Source organism: Lissotriton helveticus, chromosome 6 (assembly GCF_964261635.1).
Source record: "Lissotriton helveticus chromosome 6, aLisHel1.1, whole genome shotgun sequence".
NCBI classification, from domain to species: domain Eukaryota; kingdom Metazoa; phylum Chordata; class Amphibia; order Caudata; family Salamandridae; genus Lissotriton; species Lissotriton helveticus.
The window spans coordinates 48,726,499-48,740,360 of record NC_136067.1 but is presented as its reverse complement, the minus strand read 5'-3'; the positions used below and the strand labels follow the sequence as shown (position 1 = coordinate 48,740,360).

The 13,862-nt window shown below is 41.3% G+C and overlaps 1 protein-coding gene across 7 annotated transcripts in view; it reads left to right on the top strand.

Annotated features, from left to right (window-relative positions):
• The window catches only part of DNAH8 (dynein axonemal heavy chain 8), a 10,041,960-nt gene that overhangs the window by 5,371,860 nt on the left and 4,656,238 nt on the right, over positions 1 to 13,862 (top strand). For all 7 annotated transcript variants that reach the window (XM_078647354.1, XM_078647353.1, XM_078647356.1 and 4 more), the window contains one exon: positions 4,631 to 4,809. In XM_078647354.1, coding sequence (XP_078503480.1) covers positions 4,631 to 4,809 — 179 coding nt within the window. The remainder of the gene's footprint in view (positions 1 to 4,630; positions 4,810 to 13,862) is intronic.

Sequence of the window (13,862 nt, the reverse complement as noted above, 5' to 3'; positions counted from 1 at the left end):
CATGTTCGGCTTCAGCCCCCCCAGTTGAACTTAATACCCTTTCATAAGAGGCGAGTAAGGGGTGGTGTGGTGTGTGATAAATTGTCTATAAAGCGTCTGTAAAAGTTTTCAAAAGCTAAGAAGCTAGGACCTGTTTCACGGAGGTTAGGGATGGCCATTGTAGGATGAAATCAACTTTCTTCTTTTCCATTCTTATCCCTTTCGGCCTAAATAACGCAAGAATTCCACTTCTGTGGTATGAAAATAACTTTTCTCCAGTTATACATAGAGTCGGTTTTTGGGCAACTGTTGTAAGATAGCACGGACATGTTGGATATGCTCTGTCATGTTTTAGGAGAAGATCGAGATGTCATTGATGTAAACAATACAACAGATGTCTATGTAATCCCTTAATACCTCGTCTATAAAGATTTGGAAGGCATCGGGGGCATTGCAGAGACCATGACCTGATACTCCAACAGAATTTACTTCATTTCACAAACTACCTATCTCTGAAATCACTTGTTGACAGTATCCTTGCCTGACCCTGGACCAAACCCCACTGACTTCTGCATGATTCGCACAATACCAATATACCATACATGCATACAAGCATTTATCATGAGCTCTTGAGCAATTTAAATGTGAGTTATAGTATAGTAGAGCACAAAGCCTTTTCAATTGTCTGTCTTGCTGACTAAACAATTTGATGGCTAGATCTGATATGTGTGTGAAAAGATCTAGCCGGTAAGTTTTCAAGTGTAACTTTTATTGCCAACAAGACAGGAGCGGCCACTTCACCCCTACCGTCCAGCAGCCTCGTCCTCCAACCGTCTCCCTCTACCCCTCGTTCCAGAATCCCATACCTGTGACATTCCACCAAAGCACCACGCGGCAGAAAAGGAGAAAGTACAACCCAACACATCTTCCCCCTATACATTGACAACAAATGCTTAGAAAATTAACATTAACCCCAAAAAAAATAATACTTCAAATCATAACAAAAAGGAAAGAAAAAGGTTAATAAATAACACAGTCTCAAAATGTTTTGGGCAACTTGGTTATCCTGGAAGAAGGGACAAGATCCCTGGCCTCATGGCATACCACTCCATGATTAGCTCAAGACCCATTGTGCTCCGATACAACATCAGAATGAAACGTAGGTACCCTAATTATGTTTTTGTTCGACCATTTGCCATCCTCCAGCTTCATCGCACTCTTGTTGACTCTCACAATAGTCTTAAGACCTGAAAACCTGGATTCTCCCCTGGGTAGAATCCATGAACATTTTACCCTGATCCCCAGCTTCCACTCTCATCTCTCTAGTTCTTGGCTGAACTTTTATGTTCTGAGCCTCCACCCTCTTCTTGCTTACCTCCCTCATTTTTGCTTCAGTTAACTCAAAGTCAGCCATCCACCTCCTCAACAATTTCGAAGAAGGAACTCGTCCTCTCAGTAAAATGAACGGAGAAAACTCTGTGTCAGTGTTGGGTGTGGAGCGCACCGCTCACAACACATTTTTCAATTCATTTTTAGAATTCAAATCACTGGCTTTTGACAATTGTATATTTTCTTTGATCACTCTGTTAAATCTCTCAACGAGATCATTAATTCTAGGGTGGTAAAGAGAGGTTTTAGTGTGTTTTATACCCATTAGTTTCATAAACTCCTCAAATTGCAATGAAGTGAACTCTCACCCATTGTCCAAAAACACTTCATCTGGAAAACCTTCCCTTGCAAACAACAACTCAAGAAATTCCATTACACAAACTGTGGTGGGCATTTTCACAAATTGAATCTCTGGCCAACGAATATAGTAGTCCATCAGAACTATTTCATACCCAGGAACACCACCGACAGACAACAACATGGGACCAATGATATCAATAGCAAGTTTGGACCACGCTTTAGTGGGCACCTCCACTGCTTCTACAGGACTAGGCACCATTACTTGTGATTTGTTACTAACAGCAGAACATTTGCAGTCCCTCACAAAGTATTCAACCTGCTTATCTAGACCAGGCCACCTAAATTTCCCTGATTCATCTCATCATGGCACGCATGCAATGTGAACTTTGTGGACTAATGTGAGAACCTTGTTCCACATACCATCAGGAACCACTAGTAAAGTGGCTCGATATAGAAATCCATTAACAACTGATAGTTCTTCAAAAACATGATTATATTCACTGAAGACGCAATCCCCTGAACATCCTCTTGTCCAACCTTTACACATAAAGCTCAGGATTTTTTTAATTTCTCGTCCGCTTCGTAAGCCTCCTCCACTCATGTTCCAAAATGGTACCCTCTGGATAACTCACAGTATGACAAATGATCTCAGAATCGAAATTCTTATCTTGCTTGTCATCACGGTTGTCTTCACTACTAGGTAGCCTGGACAAACAATGTGCCAACACATTTTTTTTCCTGGAACATACTCAACATTAAAATTGAGCTCTAAAAGTCTATATTGCCACTTGGAAATCCGAGGGGTCGCCCTATCACCACCCTTAGTGGTGAAAAGCTCAACTAAAGGTTTGTGGCCCACCTTCCCTGTGAACTTTGAACCTCTAAATAATGTTTGAAATTAACTACGGCCCAACAGCAAGCCAAAGCTTCTCGCTTCACCACAGGGTACGTGCTTCAGCTCCTCTCAAACTTCTGGATGCAAAAGTTATCACCTCATCATTGCCGTCTCTTTTTTGTATGAGAACGGCACCCAACTCTTTCTGACTTGCAGCAGTCATGATCATCATGTGATCATTGATATCAAAGGATTTTAGAGGAATGACATGCACAATTTCTTTTTTGATTGACATGAATCCCTCTGCATATTCATCACTCCACTTAAACACCGAATTCTTTTTGAAAAGGTTTATCATATGATAAGTCTTTGCAGTCAATAATTACTTGGAAACCAATAGGAGGAGGGTAGAACAGAGGCTCACCTTATTGAAAAAGATTACGAAGCACAGCTTGTCCTACTGTGGTATCTGCTTCATTCATGGCACCCAGACAGTAGTGTTTCGTGAACGTGTGCCTGCTGGACCACGTGGCTGCTCTGCAAATCTGATACAGCAGGACACCGGCAAATAAGGCAGTAGAGGACGCCATTGATCTGGTAGAATGGGCCCTCACCGAAGATTGCAGAGGCTTACCTGCCTTTTGATGGCAGAAAGCAATAGCGGAAGACACCCAACGGGCTATAGTAGGTTTAGTAACTGGACGCCCCTTGTGAAAACGTCCATAAGCCACGAAGAGTTGGTCAGATTTGCAGAACTGAGCCATTCTGCTGATGTAGAACTTCAAGTACCGTTTAATGTCCAAGGAGTGCAAGCGTTGTTCCGCAGGAGACTGTGGGTTAGCAAAGAAAGTCTTCAGAATAACAGGTTCATTGATGTGGAAATTTGAAGGTACTTTAGGTAGAAAAGTAGGGTTAGTGCGAAGCACCACACAATCTGATTAAAACTGAAGAAACGGAGGATTGATCGTAAATGCATGAATGTCACTTACTCGACGAGAAGACGTTAATGCAAGGAGAAGAGCAACATTCCAGGTGAGATACTTGAGGTCAGCTCTATGTATTGGCTCAAATGGCATTTTCATTAATTGTGTTAAAACAATGGTAAGGCGCCAAGCAGGAGGAGGGCGCCGAATTGGTGGAAATTTACGAAATAGTCCTTTGAAAAATTGGCGTATTATCCTAGAGGAACAGGGGGAGGTGGAGCCATCGTGGCGGAAGCGTGAAATTGCCGCCAGAAAAACTCTTAAAGTGGCATGAGATAATCCTGACTGAGCCAATTTAAAGAAGAAAGGGAGGAGCTGTGCAGGCGTTGCACGTATGGGATGAACACTGGCAGCAGCACACCAATGGCAGAATCGTTTCCATTTCAACTTGTAAGTCTTTATAGTTGAAGGAGCTCTGGCCTGAGCAAGGACGTCTCGACATTCTTGTGGAATGGCTAGATGTGCAAATTCGCAGTGTTCAGGTTCCAGGGTGATAAGCTCAGAGAAGAGGGGTCCAGATGGTAAATTAGACCCTTTGTCTTTGTTCATCAGGAATGTATTGAAAAGGAAGGTTATCTTTTTGGTTGTTTCCTTTTGGTTGTCCTTTTCAACACAAGATGAGAGAAGATGTCAATGTTCATTCTAGGCTGAGAAAATCTATGATCTCTGAAACATGACTGATCAACCTGTATCATCTACACCATCAGCTTATAGGAAGCCCAATGACAGTTTGAGAACAGAAACACTGAAGCAATCATGAGTATTGGTGCCTCCTGTGTTTCACAGAGAGAACAAGTCCTTGAAATCCAGTGGTTGACGCTTCTTAGAGAACCGGTTCCTGGATAATTATGGGGAAGGCTATTTATGGTGATGTAGGCCTAAATGGTAGTGTGTACAGTGCAGTATTATTGATTTATGTTTGTTCAGGTGATTCCCAACCTGTCAATGGCTAATAATTCAAACATTGAAATCTATGACAGATAACAGTTAGGTAACTTTATTTGTTTTATGTTTAAAGAAGACAATTACTAGACTTATTGTATATCAATTCCACATTTGTTTAATTTCATATTGATTTGAATTAAAATAGAATTTTACCTTGAGTTTACCCATTTTGTTTCTTTCCATTAACGTAATATTTTAGGTGTTACATAACATTAGCTCAAGCTTTGGGAATGAACATGGGAGGTGCTCCTGCAGGACCGGCTGGAACTGGTAAAACTGAAACAACAAAAGATATGGGAAAGGCCCTTGGAAAATACGTTGTTGTGTTTAACTGTTCGGATCAAATGGACTTCAGAGGATTGGGTCGAATTTTCAAAGGTATGTGTATTATCAAATGCAAACGTAAACATTAGGTAATGTATACATAGTAGAACTATTGTTTCTGCATCATTGGATTTTCATTGCTAGCCAAAAATATTGAAATATTTCCCAATGGCAGAGTATCCTAAAAGAGATTAAAACCATAAATCTTGAAGAGGGTGAACAGCCCAGCATTCCTATTATAGACAAACTTGTAGTTTCACTGCACTACTTAGACTCTGGAAGTACCAGTTTTCCAGCGGTGGTGCTTCAGCTGGCTTTGCCAGATGAAACATTTGACCAACAGCTGTTAGTCAATGTACGCAAGAAAGTCTGCCCTGTTTAGGGCAGTCATTCCAACATACATTTTTCCTGTTCAGAAAAAACAAAGGAAAAGACCGACTTGAGAGCTTGATACTGAAAAACAACATTTTTGGAGAGTAGGCATATTTAAAATGGCACCAAAAGTGCAAAGCTTCAGTGCCTTCAATGGAGATGCAGCAGCTCCGGTGAAGTCTCAGAGATCTCTGTCTAGGTGGCAGAGATCTCTAAATATAGTGGGCTATCTTATGTCAGGGGCCATAGGCAAAAGCCTTTGCTGACTTGGGGGGCTGAAGGGCTGCGTAACAAGCTTTAAGTCATGGCCTTTGTATGATGGAGGTGGGACACAGTCTGAAGGTAGTACCTTTGTGTAGAAATTTCTGATTGTTTTAGTTTATATGGTGGAGCCACTATAAACAAATTTGTCAATGCCAACTCCCTTTCAACTTTAGCGTTTTAACTGTGTTTTTTGTCTTTTTTTTATTACACCCGTCTTTTCTATGCACACGCACCTCTTCTGACCACGAGGCTTAACCAGCGACTCAAGAAATCCCCTGACATAGTCTGGACCCGCCCGCTAGTCTCCAGCAGCCGACCGCTTGTGAACCAACTGAGAGCGGGGCTGTTTGGCGGAGACCGGCGAGGGGCTACAAACTACATCACCCAGCAGCCCTCACTGGGGTCCAGCGTCACCAGTGAGCGCCAGGCGGCGCTTTAAATTGCCATCAAACCCGTCTCGCGGGACGCCGGGCGAAGCCCGGGCAAAGGGCGGGCCCTCAGTGGCCCTCAGGGGACCGAAGTGGACGGGACGGGCCACACCATTAACACCTGCAGATAAGTCATTCTGAAATAACAAAAGAAAAAACAAAAGGTAACCCACGTATTTCAAATTTGGTGTATAGCTACAGTCTACACATACAGGGATGACTAAAACTCAGAAAACTCCTATGACAACTAGATCTAAAACGAGTCTAAAATCCGTGAGCACACCACTACCCACTATAACTGTTATTGATCTTATGTTGCAAAAAACTATAAGTGTAGTGGCGGATGCTATTCAGGACACAGAGAGACGTCTTTCCTTAACACCAGATATGTGCTTCCCAAACTTGTCTATGCATACTACTGACAACACACATATCCAGGACGCCTCTATTAATTCTCAAGACTCGCTACTGATGCAGTCCTTCACTGATCTACCAGGATCCCATATTAAGGATAACATGCCGAAAACCCTGTTCTCATGCTCTGCAGGAAACGCCATGGTCAGCAGTCCACTGGCGCCGATTAGCCTCGAAAGTAATATATGTTCCTTGCATACATCATTATCTGACCCAGAAGTTCAAATAGTGGAGAGCCACATACTTACTACCCAATTGGATTCAATGACAATTCAAGAATCTACAAATACATCTCAGTGTCAAAAGAAAAAACGAAAAACCAAACACCTAACGAAAAAAAACAATCGCCCATCGGGAAAACAGAAACAATCTATTAAAGATATGTGGCAAAGACTTAGACTTAGACAGGGTAAAGTCTCCGCAACCCCCTCAACTGGGCCTTCGACTTCATCCATCCAAGCTCCAGATACATCTCGAGCTGAAAAGGACAATAACGAGAGTGCTTCGGATAAAGACTGGATAAGGCAGATAGTTCAGTCATCCACAATGAATATACCCTCTTTGAATGATATTGAAACCATGGTTAAAACTCTTTTACAGCCCATTAACAATCGAATTGTTAACATTGAAAAGGCATTAGGGAAATTCGAGAGAGTACAAAATGAAGTATCCTCTAGTATCCTCAAACGGTTAAATTTCCCCAACACAACTTCTACGTTTGTTTCAGCAAGTACAACACTTAAAGATAACTACACTAAAATTGTAAAATCAACTAGTGCTATTCCAAACAGTACTAACAAACTGACAGTGTCTCGGCAACAGGGTTCCTTAGCCACAACCCACCCAGTAACGCCTACACAAGTAGTGTCTAATTCACTGCAGCCATTAGCTACGTCTGCAGTTAACCCACAAAACATGCAGGCAAGTGATGAAACTGATGATAGTGAATGGGCAGCGGAGGGGAACTCCCAGGAAACTGGTCCAGCGAACGTGGAGTCATTGATGACTTCTATCCCTCGACTAGTAGATACCCCCATTATGACACCAGGGCTAATTCAGTCCAAACAGATGATAGTAAAAAGACCCATCCACGTGAATCTCCCACCTGAATCAAATGCATTTACAATAGTTATGATTGGGGTTCCCAAATTAGCAGATAACAGGGGGGAGACCTATGTGGAATTAAAAAATAAGGTCATGCAATGGCTAACTACACACAGGCCACTTCCCCACCATATAACTGGGTCCATCTCCCATGTGAGAAGAGTGGACTGGGTGGGCTCAAGATTTAAATCAACGGAGGGAGACTGCATAGTAGTCACCTTTAAAGATAGACAAGTGGCGAAACTTATTGCAAACTGGCAGAGCCCTTCAATAAATAGCTTGATCCGTACGATGGGCCTAAGCTACTTTTATCCCCACAATAAAAACGGGCCAAGTAAAAATCAAATTCTTCATCAGGGCTTCGACGGGTCTCTGGAGCCTCAACCCTATTCTCAATCCTGGGCGCCCATTAAGTCTTATAATCAGGGATCAATGCTAGACTGGGATCAGCAAAGACAGGAACACTCACGTGAAGGTAGGTCACGCAACCATCCTCCTCCAGTAACGCACGAAAGAAGGGAATATCCACAATATACACACGAACGAGATTACATCTACCCTTATCTGTCCCAAAATCATTTTGAGATTTCAACCTCAATTAGATATGATGCCCTGTATTCTCACGACTATCTGGACGAAGTGGACTGACTGGTACCTGTTCTGTCTCCTAATATTCCATCAGATCGATTAATCTGTAAGAAACATACTAATATTATAAGAATGGTTAGTTCAATTAGCACTTCAGCCTTCCCTAGAACGGCACTAGCTACCAATATAATAGCTCCCGTAACATTGCCTCCAGAGAAATCCTTTCCTCAATCTGTAAACATCTTCCCTACTCCTGAAATGGGCAGCTCCCCCCCACTATAGTCCAAAACTTGTCACTCAGCATCAGAAATCAATCAACTGATGTAATAAGTCATCACAAACAAAACCAGTATCCATTACCGAGCAAGACTCTAGAGCTACCGATTTCCTATGCTGAACCCAAAACAATAAAAATTCTGTCATGGAATATAGCAGGACTGGCAGCAAAAATAAACGACCAGAAGTGGATGGAGTTCGCCAGAAAATTTGCTATACTGTGTTTTCAGGAAACGTGGCTTATAGAGAATAATATCTTTCTTGAGGGGTTCCAGAGCTTTTTTGTCCCAGCCATCCCTTCGCCCAGTGGCAGAGCAAAGGGGGGCCTGGTAACATTCATTAGCCTTTCTCTTATTTCTCATGTTAAGATTAAGCAATTGGACAACAGGAATATTCAGATCCTGGAAATCAGCAAGGGCAAAAAAACACTAACTCTGGTTAACTTTTATAATTCAGTAACATCATCAGGTGACTGTAACATTCTTAACCGCTTCAGCGCTACCGCGTTTACCTGCTGTGCGCTGAAAAAGTAATAAATGGCTTGTTTGTGACAAAGCCAGCTCGTCATGAGCGCAGGGCAGGTAACGCCCATGACGAGCTGGCTTTGTCATTAGCGTCGAAGTGGTTAAGCTCCACAACCACTTGCGAGACAATCTGGAAAAATCACCATGGAACAAAATAATTATTGGTGACTTTAACGCACATATTTGTGGAAATCCGACTAAGACAACCTTGGACTCCCTGGGATGTGGGAACAGGTCGGGCCTTCATTTTATGCACTGCCCACGTGGAACCAAAATGAATAATTTAATAGATGACCTGAACCTGACTGTGGCAATGTCATTGAAAGATTACTCATTCATCTTTAAAGTGCCAACCTATAAAGGCTCTGAATACGGCTCTTTTATAGATCATATACTCCTCTCTGTTGATCTATCAAATTTAGCCCTAAATTTTGAGATACATGAAAGCATCTTCAGTGATCACAACCCAATTTCAGTGGAACTAGGCGAGGGTTTGTTTGACCTACGGAAAAATTCCAAAGACATGGGTGCCTTAAAATTGATCAGCAGTAATCGCCGCCTGAAATGGTCTAGGATAAACACTGAATCTCTGTATAAGTCCGTTGAATTGAACTGTGAACAGGAACTTATTCGTTGTGTCTCTGAGTCCACTCCTCATGAATCTATTCTATCTGATTTTGCTGTGATAGTCCAACGGATTGATCAACTATTAACTGTTCCAACAAAGGGCCTATCTGATTACCAGCCAAGATGGTTTGATCACGCCTGTTCAGTAGCTGGCCGAAATCTGAAAATGGCTCTTAAGACAAAGCCAAGGGATCCTGCATCCATTAAAATCTTGCGCGCCGAATACAAATCAACTTTGGCATCCCGTAAAAAGGCCATAAAAACAGACATCTGGGAGTCACTCCTAGATCCATCAACTCTGGGAAATAGCTCTAAGTTCTGGAGCATAATCAACAAGCCGTTGTTCGATGACCCTAATGCTGTCAGCCTTGGAACTACTATGCCCGAGCATGAATGGGTCTCACACTTCAGCCAAATTTTCAAGAGTGATGATTCGCAGATGACACAGGCATTCAAATCCTCGGAAGAAGCTCCTTTGCTAGTTACAGTTAAAGAAGTAAGTTGAAAAGGGGATTCGCAGTTTAACTAGCAACAAGGCCCCGGGCCCAGATGGCTTGTCACCTGATCTATTTAAATCAAACATTTCTCTTTGGGCCCCAATCCTCGCCACAGTTATTAATGCTGGAGATATAGTTGGGATTCCAAAGACTTGGGGAGCCTCAACTATAGTACCCATCTATAAGAAGGGCGACAGAAGCAATGCAGCGTGTTACAGACCAATATCTCTGATAAATTCTGTTGCTAAAGTTGTGGGAGGGATAATCTTGAATAGGTTGTCCACATGGGCCAAAAATAATAAGGTTTTGTCGCCCGTTCAATACGGGTTCAGACCTGGGCATTCAACTATAACCCAATGCCTGAATTTATATTTAATCAGTGGCAAGTACACCTTAGCTAGAAACGGAACATTAAATATGGCCTTTATGGACCTCTCATCGGCCTTTGATTGTGTTGATAGAAATAGACTCTGGGATATCCTATTAAAAATGGGGGTTGAAAAGAACCTGATCAACTTCTTAGCCGACCTCCATAGTGACACAAGAGCAAATGTAAGATATACCAAAGATCTGAAAGTCACTAAAGATTTCAAGATAAATCGGGGGGTCAGGCAGGGCTGTATTTTAGCACCATTTCTTTTTAACTTGTATATAAATGGCCTTGAGGAGCATCTTTTAAAAACACAAACCGATTACCCATACATAGGGAAAAAGGGTGTACCCGTTCTGCTTTATGCAGATGATGCCGTCCTTATTTCCAGAACAGCACTAGGCCTTCAACTACTACTTGATTCTTTCTTCCTATTTATGAAATCACGGGGCCTGTGTATCAACAACACCAAATCTTTTGTTATGAAGCTAGGATCTGGCTCAAATAAGTCTTACCCCTTTTTTGTTAATGGGGAAAAAATTCCAACAACAAAGACTTTTTCATACCTTGGTGTGTTGTTTGATCAGAAACTTACATGGGGTCCTGCAATAAGAAAGAAGAAGGGAGAACTAGTAAGAACTAATGCTGCTATATTCGATTTTGCGCGTAAATTGGGAAACACACCAGTGGTTGCTTTGATGAAACTATACCAAGCTAAAAGTATTGCTGTGGCCTGCTACGGGAGTGATCTTTGGGGTTTTGTTCCAGTGGGTGACCTTGTAACCACTGAAAACAATTTTTTAAAACAAACCTTATGTTTACCCAAAGGCACAGCTAACTTTTCTATCCACGAGGAACTGGGTATGCCCTACCTAGGCGACAAGATTGCATTAAAACCCCTGTTGTGCTGGCTAAACTGCTGGATGAATGACGAAATACCATTCACACAAAATATTCTTCTTGAAGCACTTAACTGGGATGGGAAATTTAAGATACCCTGGTTAAGATACATCAGAAACTGTCTCCATGATCTAGGTCGGCTGGAACTCTTCCTAACCCCACAGCAAGTAACTGAACGTGACAACCTACGTGAAAGACATTTTTTTGCTGAAACGACAGTTTGCTAGAGAAGAGTCAGAGATGCAAAAGGGCAGTGTAAGGAGACCTGTTTTAACGAAAACAACATTGTTAATTGAACCCTATCTATCCTGGCCCATCTCTAGATATGAACGTTTCTTGTTATCTAGATTTCGTTTTGATTTATTTCATCTGTTGCTAGCGGTGCCCAGCGGGGCCCACAAGGGCCAAGTGTTGCCAGCTTGCGGCTGCGACAGTAAGTCTCCGCAAGATCTGGAACACTTTTTATTTGTATGCTCCTATTATACATTACCTCGAAAACTGTTTTTAAAACCCCTTTTTAAACAACTGAATTTTAAACAAATAAGGCCTGCATTATTTTATCTTCGAATGCTGCACTGTGAAAGCACTTTATTCCTATGTAATTTTTTAAAAACAGCCCTGAAATTTAGGAAAAGCATGGAAGGTTAACTGCTACGACTTACTCCCCTCTTGTAAAATATGTCAGTGTTAGTTAGTATATTTATACTGGTTGTACAAATTATATACTTCTTTGTGATCTCCCATTTCTGATGAACTGATTTTTTTAACAAATGTAAAATAACTCACTTGTTTTTCTTTGTACTTTTATAACTGCATTCCAGACAGTCGAATAAAGGATTTTTGAATATTACATTTTAGTTACACATATCCTCACCTTGTTTGATAACTTCAAAGAAGCTTTAAATCCTAAACCTGTTATTACTTGAAAAAGCTTAATTTGAGATACGTTTGAAAGAATCATTTGATTATGTTTATACATTTGAAAAATGCTGCCTGATGGTATGACTCAGTTATTGAAGTTAGGGGCAGTTGTATCATCACCATCATTTGCGATTCCCAAATAGCAATTTTTTAGATATCGCTATTTGGGAATTGCAAATTGGGATGTATGTAGAAATTCGCTATTTTTTAGCGATTTCTTAAAATTCCTTAATTGCGATTAGCAAATAATTGCTAATCGCAATTAAGGAATATTTATCCCATTCATTTCTATGGGCCAGGATGCCCATAGGAATGAATGGGAAGTTATTCTCAATTTGCGATTCTCAATTTGCTAATCGCAAATTGAGAATAATTTCAAGGGTGCAGGGGTGTCCAAAGGACACCCTGTTGCATCCCTGAAATATGCATGGGTGCACATGTGGCGCACATACATGCCCTAAGGGCATGTATGTGCGTCACATGGCACTTTGAAAAATGCAATAATTTGCATTTTTCAAGGAATTCGCAATTTACCACAAACTAGAAGTTGGTGGTAATTTGCGATTCCTTAAGGGCATTTTGCAAATTTTTTTTGCTACATAGATTGCATTTAAGGAATCGCAAAATTTGCGATTCCTTAAATGCAATTGCAAAATAAGCAATCGCACATTTTGTGATTCCTTATTTTGCACCAGATTTTGCTTCTGGGGGGCAGATGTATCATCACCATCATTTGCGATTCCTAAATAGCGATTTTTTCGAAATCGCTATTTGGGAATTGCAAATTGGGATGTATGTAGAAAGTCGCTAGTTTTTAGCGATTTCTTAAAATTCCTTCATTGCGATTAGCAAATAATTGCTAATCGCAATGAAGGAATAATTTCCCGTTCATTTCTATGGGCCGGGAGGCCCATAGGAATGAATGGGAAGGTATTCTCAATTTGCGATTCTCAATTTGCTAATCGCAAATTGAGAATAATTTCAAGGGTGCAGGGGTGTCCAAAGGACACCCTGTTGCATCCCTGAAATATGCATGGGTGCACATGTGGCGCACATACATTCCCTAAGGGCATGTACGAGCGTCACATGGCACTTTGAAAAATGCGAGAATGTGCATTTTTCAAGGAATTTGCAACTTACCACCAACTAGAAGTTGGTGGTAATTTGCGATTCCTTAAGGGCATTTTGCTAATTTTTTTTGCTACATACATTGCATTTTTTAAGGAATCACAACATTTGCGATTCCTTAAATGCAATTGCAAAATAAGGAATCGCAAATTTTGCGATTCCTTATTTTGCACCAGATTTTGCTTCATACATTCCATTTAGCAAATTTGCATTCGCAAAGGCCGAAATTCGCAGAATTTCAGCCTTTGTGAATGCGAATTTGCTTGATACATCTGGCCCTAAAACTCTACAGCATTTAAAAATGCTGGTTGTGTGGAACATTATGGGTGGTATTTTGGCATTGATAGTGGTTGTGTGAATGCATGATGTAGGATATGTGCATGTGTGATATGTGGTTAGATGTTGATGGCAGGTGTGCTGGTTTACGATGGTGGCTTTGTTGATATCAGACTTACGATGGTGATGTTGCGAGGATCCTGCTCATACACAGAACTGTGCACAGAGACTCAAGACATCAGGGAATTGTGGTGTACCATAAACTCACCTCAGTACCCAGAGAATCCCAACCAGCTAACATCAGTGTCTCATTAGCTCTTTGTCCTATAGCAAAGCAACCAATGATTAGACAACCTAGAACATGCGACTTAGTACAAATTCAGGAATAGTGGGAAGTGAGAACACTCTTTTGGTATAC